The sequence below is a fragment of the Acromyrmex echinatior genome, chromosome 9, assembly GCF_024713525.1.
Source record: "Acromyrmex echinatior isolate Ae372 chromosome 9, ASM2471352v2, whole genome shotgun sequence".
In the NCBI taxonomy this organism is placed as follows: Eukaryota; Metazoa; Arthropoda; class Insecta; order Hymenoptera; family Formicidae; genus Acromyrmex; species Acromyrmex echinatior.
In genome coordinates this window covers 3,156,663-3,172,030 of record NC_141860.1, presented here as the reverse complement: position 1 = coordinate 3,172,030, position 15,368 = coordinate 3,156,663, and the positions used below count along the sequence as shown (strand labels likewise).

The 15,368-nt window shown below is 28.2% G+C and overlaps 1 protein-coding gene and 1 long non-coding RNA gene across 2 annotated transcripts; one reads left to right on the top strand and one right to left on the bottom strand.

Annotated features, from left to right (window-relative positions):
* Positions 1 to 577: 577 nt before the first annotated feature.
* On the bottom strand, positions 578 to 13,987 carry LOC105151234 (uncharacterized; the record flags this gene model as incomplete). The annotated part of the gene is made up of 12 exons (XM_087409688.1): positions 578 to 1,330; positions 1,543 to 1,685; positions 1,782 to 1,908; positions 5,079 to 5,949; positions 6,185 to 7,930; positions 8,395 to 8,827; positions 8,981 to 9,109; positions 11,511 to 11,801; positions 11,992 to 12,117; positions 12,192 to 12,420; positions 12,892 to 12,956; positions 13,510 to 13,987. Coding segments are annotated over 12 exons (4,860 nt in total), but the record flags the coding sequence as incomplete, so codon positions are not given.
* LOC147908508 (uncharacterized) lies at positions 10,145 to 11,490 on the top strand. Its single transcript, XR_015546112.1, has 3 exons — positions 10,145 to 10,349; positions 10,433 to 10,598; positions 10,693 to 11,490. It is a non-coding gene; the product is annotated as an uncharacterized LOC147908508 (long non-coding RNA).
* Positions 13,988 to 15,368: the final 1,381 nt, after the last annotated feature.

The following is a 15,368-nucleotide window of genomic DNA, read 5'->3' as shown; positions in this document are numbered from 1 at the left end:
CTGTAACAACTTGCTCCGGTCTTCTCTACTTAAAACAATCGTCAATTGAATGATATTTAATGAATTCGATCGTTTCATTTGTCAATTAGACGTCTTCTAATTAATTCCACCTGAATAATTCGTCAATCAGAAAGTTTTAATTGAATTTGCTTAAATCAATTATCTATGACTATTGAATGATGTTCAATTGAAATAGCCTATTAAATTTAGTTTTAATTAAAAGTGACGGTGAGTAATTACATATATATATATATATATATATATATATATATATATATATAATTACTCACCGTCACTTTTACCGGATCGATAACAATATAAGATACAATTTATTTAAAATAAAAAATATAAAATAGATTTCAGAAAATTATTTAAAATAAATCGATAAAAAACTGATACAACTTATATTTAAAATAACAAATATAAAATAAGTTCCAAAAACTTATTTAAAAACTTATTTAAAACATTAAATAGGAAATAGGTCAGAAGAAGTTACTTAAAATAATAAATACTAAATAACTTTTCAATTTTTTTTTTATTTAAAATATAATATATTTTAAATAAATTTCTTTGAAATATGACCGAATCCAATCTAGAAGAATTCGAAAAATTTACGCAGTAAATTTAAGCAATAAATGTAATTGAAGGTGTTGACACTGAAAACAAATTGTGTCATAATGAATACGATGAGCAAAATAAAAGCAGTGATAAGTATAAATAATTTATATTTAATATTTATATATTTATCTTTATTTAGGCATACATATTACTACAACTAATTATAAAATATGAGTTATATTTTAAATATGGTTTATTTTTAATTGATGATATGAGATATTCATTTTATTAGAGATGTGAATCGGATCTCTCTCTTTTCCTTATCCTCATTCTCATTCAATTATTTAGAAATATATAAAAATAATTTTTAAGAACAATTAATAATATTATATAGTTAAATATATAAGTTCATTACTTAATGAATTTATTATTATTTACATAAGTAATATTTTTTTATCGCTGTAATAAATATACTATTAAAAAATTTTAAATATTGTCAATATTTAACTAAATTATATTGAACAACTGATAACTGTAAATTAATCAACAATTATAGGCAAGAAAAATTAAGACCTTGTTTATGTATTTCGCAAGGCAACCATGGTTTATAAACATGTCCATCGGCTTCTTTGCCAGCCATATACGTGAAAAAAGTTCTTTTGAACGACGCAGAAGGGAATTTTCCATGTTTCATAGTACTCCACAACATACGAGTATAAGAAACGCGTGCCTTACGTACTTCACTGTAGAATATCTCTTTAATCTTTTCAATCTTGAGAGAAATACATATTATAATAATTAATTATTTTAAAATAAAATATAAAGAATTACTTTAAAATTTAAATGTTTAAGAAATTAATATCGATAGTGACCTATTAAAGATATAAAAGAAAAAAAATTTAAAATCAAGATACGTTACAGATTTAATGTATATATGTGACTTTTGTATTTAAATTTGCAAATAATGACAATTTGATAATCTACCTTTTTCTTGAGTCTCTCGGCTTGATCGAAGGTCAATCTCTTCAACTGATGTCTCGTCATGTGCAATGATGGTTTCTCGAATTCCATAACCATTTTTCTACTTGTTACGTCCCACATGATACGGGTCTCTCGCATCAAATTTTCTAATAAGGAAAAAAATTAAGTAAATAAAAAATAAATTGGAAGTTAAAAAATTGATTAAAAATAAAAAACGATTAGTTCTGCTATCAAAGTTATACTTTTGTCTGTTTCCGAGAAAACAACACCCTGCCTGTACATGACCCAATCCTGAAGCTGCGGCATTAGATAACATTTCGGTAACTTGGCGAATATATAACCTTCTGCAGCCATTTTCTTCAATTCGACCTAATATTTTATATATCTATATTCAATATTGATAGAGGAAAGGTCTCTATTATGAGATACCGAGTTCATTTTGAATAAATGCTAGAAGGCAAAATTAAAAAAAATAATAGGTCATTTATGAAGGGAATTTAATAAGCTTTAAGGAGTAACACGTATGTAACCGGTTGTAAATAAGGTCTATTTTTGGGAATTTTTTTTGGTTTAATGAATCGTGTTATTAAAAAATGAATTTTAAAACTTTATTGAGCACATAAAAAAGTGCAAAAAATAATTTTTTCAAAATTTTATTTATCAAAATAGCGGATCTGCAGCAGCGTAAAGGAGACAATTGGCACGGTATTCCGCGGCTAGCAGCATAAGTGTTGTAATGTTTGGTTCTTTAACAAAAAACAAATTTTTTTATTTTCTTTACTTAAATATCTACAAAAATATGCCGTGAAAATATATTTTTGAAAATGTATTTAAAAAATAAATAACAAGAAGGGACTACAAGCCAGATTTTTATGTATTTCAAATTCTTAGAACATACGTTTTGATCTTCTATTATTAGGTCATCCTCAGTGTAAAGAAATTAAACGCAAGTTATACAAATTAATAAAATTAATTAACGGTTAAATATAAATTATACAAGTTATTATTTTAGTTACGCAAAAAATTGTATTTCTTTATATCTATCTTCCGCAACAATGCAATGCTTTTCGTTCCGGTAATATTATCGATTATATTCTTCCATTATAATAGTCGCAATAAGTCCATAATAATAAAAATATTGAACATAATGAGTCATTAAATAAAAATGTACTAACACACATTCTGTTATCAAATTAATAGAATAGACTATAAAAATTAAAAAATGAAAAAATACTACCAACTTTTTGCGTAACTATAAATTGTATAATTTGCATTTAATCGTTTTATTAATTTTGACAAATTTGCGTTTAATTTCTTTACACTGAGAATGACTATTATTTATCAAAAAAATCTTACGTATTTTTTTAGAAAATGTAATTTCTTAAATAGTTAAAATTTGAAGCAAACTGGTTAAAAATTGTTTGAGTTCGGCTGCTAGCTAACTTAAAAAATACTATTTTGAGAAAAACGAGTTTAAAATGCGATCGGTGTTGTCTCAACAGCTATACTGACGATTATATTAATATATTTGAATGTAGTAGAGTATCTCGTCATCTGTGTTCTAATAGAACAATTCAGAATCATCGCAGACAAAAACATAGAAATATTCGGACCCTACGAGTCTTGAACATTTTGGTGTACCGAGTGGGTGGTCCGTTCGACCAACAGTATTGTGAAGCACTTGACGCGAGAGTCTATAACTTTCGAAAAAAATCATCGTCATAAAACCATTTGTACTTCATTTTTAAGACTCTAAAGTCTATTTTAATAGAAAAAAATCTTTTTTTTGAAAATTTACATAGGTGTTACCCCTCAAGATAATGTAAAACTTAATTCAAATTCTATTTTTTTTTAACTAAAGAAATATAAAAAGTGAGCAAATTAAAAAAATCGTAAGTCAAAAAATTATGCTCCTAATACGGGATGCCCCGAGAAATTGATAATAAAAGGTAAAGTACATCAGTATTGTGCAATTTTATTTAATATTTCTAAAATACAAACAAACAGCCAGTGCGCGTAAAATAAGCATGCGATGAATTGTACCTACACTGTTAGAAATGTTCTTAAATTTCATTAATTTTTAAGTTACACAATTTGAACTTCATGACATTACATTAAATTTAATGTATTTATAATTAAAAAGTATATTTGTATACATGTACATAAAATTTAATGTATTTTTTGAAAATTTATGAAATTTAATGTACTTTTCATAAAATTTTATTAAAAGTACATTAACCTTTGATTGATATACTGAGTGTGAATCACTCACAAAATTATTTTAACTTTCTGAAACTCAATTTTCTTTTATTTTGTAGAACAAAAATACACTGTTTATAAAAAAATCTCTGTTTTTTTTAATTTCTAAAATAGCCTGCATTCAATATGCAAAATAAATACCTTTTATTCAAAATCAACTTATAAACTTTTTTTTTTCAAAGTGTCATATCTGAACAACAATTCTGTAAATTTTTAACTTTTAATATTGAATTTTTTAAAAATTACAATTTTTCAAAGATTTTACTCATTTTTTTTTATTCATTGAATTCAAGAATTTTTTTCACAAAAACTGTAATGAAATTTGAATAAAAAACTATTTGAATATATTCTACAGACCTTGAAATTGACTCATAATTTTTTCCATATTGATTGGATTTTTTAAATAAGAATGTCAGTTGTTTAAATATTGCTCTGGGTGTGAGCCATCCAGTGTGTCAAAAAGCGATCAAAAAAAGAGGTGTGTCAATGAAAGGTTAAATTTCATAAATTTAGTACACGTTCATTACATTTAAGTAACTACTGCAACTTAATTTTCAGTTAAATTATTCATTACTTAATTTGTTTATAACCACGAGCTTCATTTACATGTAAAGGAAGCTCGTAGTTATATTTCTAACAGTATAGGACTCGTCTTCAGATAGTTGGAACCAAGCATCGCAGAAATAGGCATTCGACGTTCATTCCGGTTGTCTTTTTTATTATTGTAAAATAATATTTATATTTTAGCAATGATTTTCAGCATTTTCTTATGATATAAGAGCATAGGTTATTTCATATTAGAAATACTCATCTTATATTACGATTTCCACTTTACGATTTTATGGTCATCAAATCTAACTTCTGTAATTAAGCAATTCAACATATCTCGTATTTTTTTATTAATACTGTTTTACTTTATCACTACATGAAAAATTTATTGCCAAATATTTAACTCTTGTTAAATAATAAACAAGATTTAAAGGTTCATTTCAATGAAACTTGAAGACATTCAAATTCTAAAATTTTTTTTTACAATGACTACAGGCATGATTTAATTTAATGAATTTTACACTAAATAGTTTTTAATTCAAAAGCAATAAATCCGTGGTGGAACCAACAGATAGCGTTCATTAGTTCAGCTGAAACGCCATTATCTCATATTAGGCGTCTATCTCATAATAGGGAGCTTTCCTCTATTATATTTATTCATAAATAACGTAATTAATATTAATATATTGTGAGATAATTAGTCATTAAATTAAAAAGATTCACAAAAATACCTTCATAATCGCTATAAGTTGATCAAACTTTTTATATTTCTTATCGCCACCGCCGCTCATCCGATGACTCTTATCGTCAATCTTTTCTTCTGTTTTTTCGATTTGTTTGTGTGATACATTTTGCTGATCGATTTCGTTAATAATTTCCTTGGAATATTTATTTTTATGAATTATTTTGCCAGTAGTTTCTTTATATGGTACGCCTCTTCGATGTTCTATTTTGCTGTCAGTCTTCTTATTCAATGATTGTAATCCTTCTATTTCTTTAGATGTTTTCTTCTTTATATTTATATGATTTTCCTTATTAAGTATTCTCTTATCAACTTTTTTAATCAATTCATCTTGGTAATTATGAATCATTAAATAAGATGTATCTTGTTTGTCCTTATACTTATAAATAATCTTTAATGCTTCGTCTTCTTTCTTTGTATGCTCCATTTCTTCTTTTAAGACGGCGTCCTTCCTCGACAACGGACATGATGGAATATTCGTGGGCGACAAATGTCGCAAAACAGTAGTTCGTAAAATATCTTCTACACTGGATGAGGGTGTTTGGAAGGGCGAAGACATTTTCAGACCGTCAATTATTTTCTGAGGTGGCGACATAAAAACGTCTTCTGTCACATCTGATATACAATACTCAACGTCATCTTTCTCGTCTTCCCGTGGGATTTTCTTCACATCTGGTATAATAATCTTATCCTCTATCACTGGTCTTGAGATACCGACAATATGTACGAAAGATTGCTTCTTCAAATTCTTCAATCTTTGTTGACGTGTCTTCCATTCCATTCTTTCTTCATTTCGCTCCACAATTTTTCTTTCATATTTACATTCACACACAGGCTTTACTACCTTCAATCGACAAGGTCTACAATAATTTATATATTTTATAATATACAAAGTCGCTGATATTAATTATGTTTAAATGATATATTGAAAATTAAATATTAAATTACTTGTTTTTATTAAAACAAGTCAAAATTACTAATTACTCAATTTAATGCTGCATCCTGAACATTGAAGTATTAGTACGATTAATATAATGAAATATTTAATAACTTTAATAATTATGATTTTGTTAAGCTAATGTTTTTTTTACTAACCTGTAACTCCGAGCAATTTTCTTGCAAGTCGTCCAGCAAGGTCCAGATGTATTGTCGCGCCGTGTAAAATAATCTGTCAGTGCTGTATCCTTCAAAGCTGTCTTCCATCTTTCTTCCGGTGATTTGGATTCCATAAACTTTTTTCTAGTCTCTTCAAAATCTTTCTTTTGATCGATGAGGTAATCTTCTTTGATGACGACATCATTACAACAATTGCATGATTTTGGTTTTTTCCGTAGTTTTTCTATCAAACTTTTGGGTCCGGAATACTTTTCTAATAGCTTCAACCTGTTATCCACAGCTTCGCTAACACACATGTCGTATGGCGATTTGAAAAGATCATATTCTGGAATATATTCGTCACTTCTTCGGGGACTAATGGGTGGCGTAACATAAAGGATACCGTCAATTATTCTATCCTCTTCGTTTAATTTCTTTCTGATAGTTTTTCTTTCAACCAAACCACTTATATTATACGTAAGGATCTTTTTTTTGTTTCTATTTTCCCTACATTGGCAAAGTTGTCCTCCAGGACGTACTGCCATTGTCTCTAGAGGATAATCCGGCTCGCAGAGATAGGCCACAGTCTTTTTCGCTGGAAGTTCCTGCTCCGACTTCGTTCTCCAACAGCAAGGTTCCTTTTTGGTTCCACGTGTCTCTTCTTCGTCATCTATCTTTTCAGTTTTCTTTTCTGGAATACGTTGACTAATTGCCAATAATTCTTCTGAAAGAACCGCTGGTTGGATATATCCTAAAGTCCCGGAAGATTTGAACATATTCTTTAACCGCGCCATTTCTTGTTTGTTTTCAATTTTCTTAGTTTCATTTACTATATTTTTCTCTCTATTTTTCTTCACAAAATCATGTTTAGTTAGCTTACTAATTTTGTTAGATTGCTTAATTGGATTATGTAATGATGATTTTGTTTGTTGCTTCTTTTCCGTTTTGGATATTGTCGATCCGGAAATTGTATTCAACAGTTTTGTATCTTTTTTATTAAATATAATTTTCTTTAAAGGTATTGGTTCTGTTTTTTCATTTTTTATATTTTGTATTTCCTTTTTTCTTTTGTTCATTCCTTTTTGAACATTTTTTGGTGATTTTAAGGAGGTTTTTGTATTAATTTTCTTGGTTAAAATATCATTTTTTATTTTCTTCGAGAAGATGTCATTTTGCTTCTCTTGCACGTTTAATGGCAAAGAAGTTGTAGGCCCTTCTGAAGATGTCAACTTCGAGGTCGTTTCATAATCTGTTTTAATTATTTTTGCTGGAGGCGCAGTTTCTAATATATCGGAGGGATTGTTATAAGCAGGATAATCAGGATTAGAAATAAATTTATCTCCCTTTTCCTTAATCGCTTCAATGAATTTTGTCTTTTCTTTCGCTTCTTCTTCTTTTTCTTTTTGGTTTTCTATTTTTTTTCTTTCCATCTTTGTCATTTCTTTCACGAAAGGATACCTGCAGAATTTATCTTCAGGATACATCTTGCAAGAATATGCACCTGGTTCTTTTGGTCTATACTTCATTCCGGGACACAATCCTTCTTTCGTCCAAGGAATGTTTTCCTTGCTTATAGATAGACTAATATCCTTATTAGCCATTTGTTGAATAGAATGAACACATGAACAAGGTGGAACATTTTTAATAGGCTGAATTATGTCTGTTCTAATCTCATCCTCAGGAACCTGATTAATCGGCAATTCTGTTGGATTTTCTCCTGAAGATTGCATCGAATCTATGATATGTCTGTTAAAAATAACATATTCTTATATGTATGATCATTGCATCACTGAGTTTTTAAAATATTAATTTTAAAAATTCTATAATTTTTTAAGCCTTGAAGAGAAATTTTAAAAGGATTATAAGATTATAAAATGTATCAATCTTGCTGGATCTCATTGGCCACGCCTGCAATCTCGTAAGTTACAGAATAAAAAAAAATTAAAATTTAGAAACCGCAGATTTTAAGGATTCTAGAATCCAAAATTCTATAATTGGAATCAGAGGATGTCAAAATTCAAAGATGAAAACATCCACATTTTTGAAAATTTCGAAATTAATATTAAAATTGCTAATTGTCGTAATCTATTTAATTAACTGACCGTAAAAGACAAATTATAAAATAAACATTATAGATTAGACAATTTAAACAACCATTTAAGTTATCTACATAATTTTGTTTAAATTTAGCCTTAGTAATAATTTCTCACATATTTTTCTCTCCATCAATTAATGCCTTGCTTTGTTGCAATTGTTCTTCAAATTTTCTAGTCTGTCGGCAGGAACAGCAACTATCGCAAAAGGGTGCAGGAAGCATCGATTTCATAATTGCCTGCACACTCTTCATTATCTCATCAGTTTTTTCCTCTAATTGTTTATAGCTTTCATCGGCGTTTTGCAGCCACTCTTGCCAACTTATTGACAGATTTTCTCTGCCACTGGGAAAAACCTTTTTGGTGTAGTCGTCGAGTTTCAGCGTCGCGAAGAATTTTTCGTCGCTGTTGATGGGTGTCACATTGGCAACGCCTGCGATCTCGTAAGTTATAGGATAATCATTTTCGGTGGATACTCCAGCTATCATATAATGAGGATCCTTCTTTCTCAGCCAAGATTTTATATCTGCTCCTGGCGGTTTCGGTGGACCTAAAATTTTTCAAATATTTGAAGAAAATTATGAAGCTTTCTGATAGTATAATTTTCTAATATTATAACTTCAGAATTATTATATCTTTTCAAATATGACTTTCCTATTTTTCATTAAGAAAAATCAATAAGATATTGCATTATATTTTATACCATAAATTTTATATTCAACGGTTTCTGACTTTTTGCTAAGAATCTTGAAATTAGTTTTTTTACTGTCTTTTGCCGGATTTTGAAGAATACTGAAACTTGCCGATTCCAAAGTTCTTTCTCTTGAGGAATCTGTAGCTTTGAAAAGTTTATCAATATTTATTATATATACATACAGGATGTCCTGTAAGTTTTGATCAATCGCTTTTGTGTAGATAGCGGATTCAACTGAATTGAAAAGTCCTCTACCATTTTGTAATTATCACAATGATTAACGAGATATTAATTACTAAAAATAGCTAAATATTGGTTTTCATTAATTTTTTACTCAAATACTATCAGATACAGATATGTACAAAAATATTAGGCACTTACAATTTTCTCGCATTTTACGAAAAGTTAAATATCTCGGCGAAAAGAAATCTCAGAGAGGTCTTCGACCACATATTTTGCATAGCATAAAGCATAAATATGAAATAGGGCTTTAAATCTGCGTTTGAATCTTTTGTGTCTACTATTTTGTTCCTAAGTTACATAAAATTGAAAAATAATATCTTTGCAATATTTTTGCCTTACTTTAAAGCGCTACAGTTCAATAAAACATCAGCAAACAAAATTTAATATAAAAGTATCTTCGAGGAAACTATAATTGCCTAATACTTTTGCACATCTGTACATGTATATGATTACTTGATTGATTATGTACTTTGATAAATCTTATATAATTAATTATTGTGCTGTTACGTCCGTATTAGAAAAATTTTTAGTTTTATCACACTATATATTTCCTATTACTATTTATTGTTTTACATCATTTATGTAAAAAAATTGTTAATTTGAACATTTTGCGTGAATATTTTGTGTGGAAATGTATCAAGGGATAGCATTTGTATAGTCATATTGCTATTTATCACGCCGTACTGGCGTGACGCGTGCGTTGGTTCGCACGAGCTAATCGAATCACTCGCAAGGCACGTGACGCGTGCCGATGCTAAACAATGAAATTCTCGAAAGAGATAACTGTCCGGAATTGAGAAATTAGTTCGATTGAGTTCAATCCTTGTAATCGTTCAATCCTTGTAATCGCTCGAAACGAACGTCGATTATCGCGCATCAATCACGGGTGTGTTGCTCGTCGCTCGAATTTCAGCACGAAATCGGTACAGATTAAGAACGCTTATTATTTCGTAATTCTGTGTCATATTCCTTACACTTCTATTCAGTTCATTATTTTTATCGTTGTAATTACTTTATACAAGCCTGAAATAAGTATAAGCAAAGCTAATTGTGTCTCTCGCGAGGCTTCGACCAATCAGGGTCCTGGAAAAGAGCAGTTTGGAAGACCAGAACGAAAGGCCTGAGAAATAAACCAGTTAATAACTCTGAAACTATATTAAATAATAAAAAATTGATTCGATCTTTCAAATCTGCAATTTCAATTTGATGCAATTTCAGAATCTTTATTTGGAACAGGATACTTCGTTAAAGGATTATAAGGTTGGAATATCTCAAGAAATAAAAATCTCTGTATATATGGTTTCGTTTACTTTCGCTATTTGTCTTTCTCTTTTTCTCCAAGAGGGCTGACTACGTTTGAAGGAGCTGCTCAGTCTTTCTCTTTGTATGTCTCTTGTATGCATTAATAAATCTACATCGGTTACTCGTCAAAATTCGCTAATGGCTGCGTCAATAAGTTAAATCTTGCTTTTCTGTAGAATGACGAAAAGAGGAAACCACGCAGACGGTTGCGACTAGCTAGACTTTATAAGAATTTAATTTCTCCCAGGGAGATCAACCGACAGGATAAGTACATCGTAAATAAAAATATAGCAGAAAATTATTTAACGCTCTGTTCGTTTCTTTCTCTCGGTCTACTCCTTTTCCCATTCCCCATTGGTGCGAAATGATGAAAAGGGTTCGAATTGCTGGGATTAATTATAAATTTCCTTGCTCAAAGAATGTAATCTGTTCGAATCAATTAATTGTTCTCAATCTCAAAAGCATGAATGCTAAAATCGAGTCAATTAACGCTCTACATCCCTATCAAATAAGAAATTAATGTGCTCTAACATTATCTTAATTTTCAAAGGTATCAAATTTTAATATTTAAAGGAATCAATGATTAATTTTCAATATTAATTTTCAATATTTCGACTCAATTAAGTAATGAAATATTCTTATAAGAATGTTTTAAGAATCCTATAGCATGCGATACGCTAGCACTTGTAGGTTTTATGGATTGCTCGGTCTGAGATTCGTTATTTATACTCTGATCGTACTTCTCTCACTGTTATAAACAATTCGCCACTCTTCCAATCCCCAATCCACGCACACGCGTATCATTTATCTCTTTATCCCTATATCTGACGACGGTCGCAACATAATTTCAATTTTCATATACAATTTTAATTGTTACCACCGACGGACGTAACAGTACTATTAAACTATACATTAAATATAGCTAATTGTATAGATACTTAAAAATCGTACTTACTACAATTCTATATTTAATTAATCTATTAAACATTTTTACCTTTCTGACAATCATACATAGTTGAGGAAATTTTTTGTAATTCCTTTGTACCGATTTCTTTGAGATGTTCAGTGGAAATATCTTTCCTTCGGTTTTTAACATCTGATCTATTATCAATAAAAACCTGGCCATATTTATTATTCAGTGGGATTATTTTCGGAATTGCAGTTAATTTATAATGTTTTCGCCATTCCTGCAAAGCATTTCGATAACCAGCCCAATCGGGACGTTTAAACAATTCTTCCTTATAAGGACAGATATCTTTTCGTCTCTCCAGATATGTTAGTTTTGCTAAAATATGTATTATAGTTGTGAGACTAATAATATTTATTTAGTTTAACAATAATAAATAATTATAAAATAATTATTAATTGATGAAATAATATTGGTAAATTTGTAATAATTATAATCGTATCTAATAATATGAATATTCAATTATAGTTGAGATTAAACTTTTTAATATTTTGAAATATAAAATTACGTTTCGATGGTAATCTTGGCATAGTCACTGCTGGCAATCTCTTATGTAATTCCTTCACTGTTTCTGGCAATGTTAAAAATGCAATGGCCGACAATATTATTCTCTCATTGCAATTGTAAATGTTCTCTGGAAATTAAATAATTTTATATTTATTAATTCTTTAATTTAAGTTTTAAATAGAAATAAAATCTGAAATATACTATATCCTTCTTCACAGAAATCATTTCCCGTTAAGATTCTGTAAATTTCTCGTAGAAAATCGACGCTATTCAATTTGCATGATTTATATAATTTTTTTATGGTACTCGGGTTTAATTTAAACAACGTTGAAGTAATGCCAATAGCTATTAGTGTCGTTTGCGTGCCATTTGTCTTTGTCTCTTCGTAATCGGTGAGCATTACATTTTCCAATTTCATTAAATGCTTCATCTATGAATTTATATAACTTAATTTCATAATACATAGAGAGAATTACTACAATTTTATTTTAGAAAAAAATCTCTTAATTACTAGTGTGCACTCAGTACACATTAAAGTTGTATATTATTCTAATTTAAATGTAAAAGTGAGATATCTCAATTGATAAAATATTCAATGTGTATTTTATCAAATAGCACAATAAAATGTATTGAATATTTCGCGATTTAATTCATTTCTATATTTTTAATAAACGTACATTTTTACGTTAATTTTTGTATAACGTCTTTAAAGTACACTGAGTGCGCATTAATTCTGCCAAAATGAAAAACGCTATAAGATTGAAAGACAATATTTTACTTAATGAGAAAATGAATTGAGCTAGAATATTTTAAGAAAACAAACTTTTATCACATTTTAATTTTGAACTTTATTTATCGAAACAAAATTTGTATATGAGATCACTCATTTTTACGTTCATACTTGATCCGGGGAAAAATCTTGGTACCATCTTGGATAATTCATCAGTTTTAATAAGTATTTCTGACCTATTGAAAAAATAAATAATATTATTAATATATTAATTTTTTTTAAAACACAGTTACAAATTTAACGTTAATATAATAATTATATTACACTTTTTCTAAATTAAATCCTTTTTTTCCTCTTAACTATTTTTATTATTTCATCTAATATTAAAATAATATAAGCATTTATACAAAATAAAATTAAATAATCATATTTCATTTATATTACATTTTGTTAAATATTGATCTTGTAATCCTACAGTCTTAAAACATTTGAAAAATTTAATTTAATTAATAAGCGATCGGACGCATTGAGTATATTAAAGCCATTGTACAAATTGACGTAAAAAAGTGTGTTTAATATAAATTTAAAAATTGGTTAAACCATGAAGTCTTCTATACATTTTGTCATTAAGTAAAATATATATTTTATAATTCAAAATATTTGCATTTCACTTTTACACTTAGATTAATCAGTGTACAATGGTTCTAATATGCACCAATGCTCATTAATGCATTCAAATAAATCTGTTCTTAATCCAGTTTTGTATTTTTGCTGTTAGAAGAGACTTACTTTTCTTCTTTGCTATTTTTATCGCCTTGTTGCTTGCCTCCTTGTAAATTCTTTTCTTTTTTGCCCAGAAAATATCCTTTGCTAATGCAATTTTATCTTCTAGATGTTGCCTTATAAAGCGATTATTTTTCCTGCTCTGAAAATAATTTAATCTACTGTTCTTCAGTGGTTGTTGCTGTTCTCTTGCATCTGATATTCTTGTTTTGGCCGGTCTCTTTTTCTCCCGAGCAAGTCGGGATGTGGAAAATTTTATTTGCATTTTAGTCACTGGACATTCGTGTACAGAAGTTATTGCCGTTAGTGAAGATTTATAGGGTGGCTTTCGTTGATCGTATCGCGAAAGAGGATCGAAACAATCCAGAGAACAACAAAATTTGAATGGCTTCAGGTTTGAATTCTTCTTTAGCCATTTCTCTCGAAAAGCAGTGTTCAATAAATTATTATTTTTTCTTTTTAATGTCGGCAAACTGTAGATAAGATATGAAGATTATCTGATTGGTGTTAATAGAATTAATTAACACAAATTATAAAATTAATTAAAGAAAAGAAAATATCTTTACAACTAAAAGAAAATAATAAAATTAAAATTATATATAAAAAATTTCTATTAATGTAATTACTTTATGTAATTAATAATTTCTACATAATAATTTAATATTTTATTTTTAACAGCATTGATTGTTTACTTTAAATATTGGAGTGGAAGTTTCATGTTGGAAGTCCTTGAAGAAATTTTAGACATTTTTGAAATAAAGAACTAAATTGATCTTTGTTAACAAACTATATTTTGGGATTAAGTTAAATTTTGTAATTAACACTTGTAAATTTATAAATGGTTATAACATCATTAAAACAGGTTATGTTTGACTGAATGAAGTTTTGAGTAAATTCCGAATAAAATTTCTACTTTATTTTGTTTATAATTGTAGCCTACTTTAGACGATTTACAATTTGCATCAAATTTTAAAATCGAAATTTATTTATAATTTTTTAAAGATATAGTAAACACTCTTATTAATTGTTTCTATTAATTATTTTATTTCATATTCCCATACAACACAGAAAGATTGCAGAAACATTGCAGAATGATTTCATGGAAACATTGCAATATTGCATGGTGGTTGCGAAACGTTACTGAATCATTGTTGCAAAATTCCAATAATGTTAAGATGTCTGTTTTTTGTTATATTGCAACCAAACGTTCCAGCAATATTGCAATGTAATGTATTTGGAATAAATTTTTTACGGAGACTCTCTCTCTCTCTCTCTCTCTCTCTCTCTCTCTCTCTAAAATGAAAACTACTTCTATACATATATCTCACTAATTTTAATTTTTCTACAAATCGCATTTCTAGTGATATGTGCTTTCCAAAAGCAATTTTTTATGATAAAATATTTCAATAAATATAGTATTAATTCGTAAGGATAAAGCATGTATGTGTGTGCCCCGAACAAACTACAAATATTATCCACATTAATAAAAGTCACTTGTTAAGTTAATCATGGATTTCGCAGTGATTCTTTTTAATTCGAAACCACTTCGAGTCAATTGAAATCGACTAAAAAATGACGGTATAAAATTTATTAATAAAGTTCAGACGCTGGTTTATTCTGCATCAGGCATAAATACATCATCGATCACATAATTAATATTTCGATAAATCGTTTTCAGCAACTTAATTGTTTATCGTCTTATCCGATAATGATGAATTGATTGTATCCAAATTCAATATTATGCAATCTTTTGATTTCATATTTAAAATAAATATAAAACTAATAATAAGCTAATAAAATGCAAATAATAGATCAATAAATTTTTTATTTAAATATAAAATGAATTATATTAATTATTATATCAT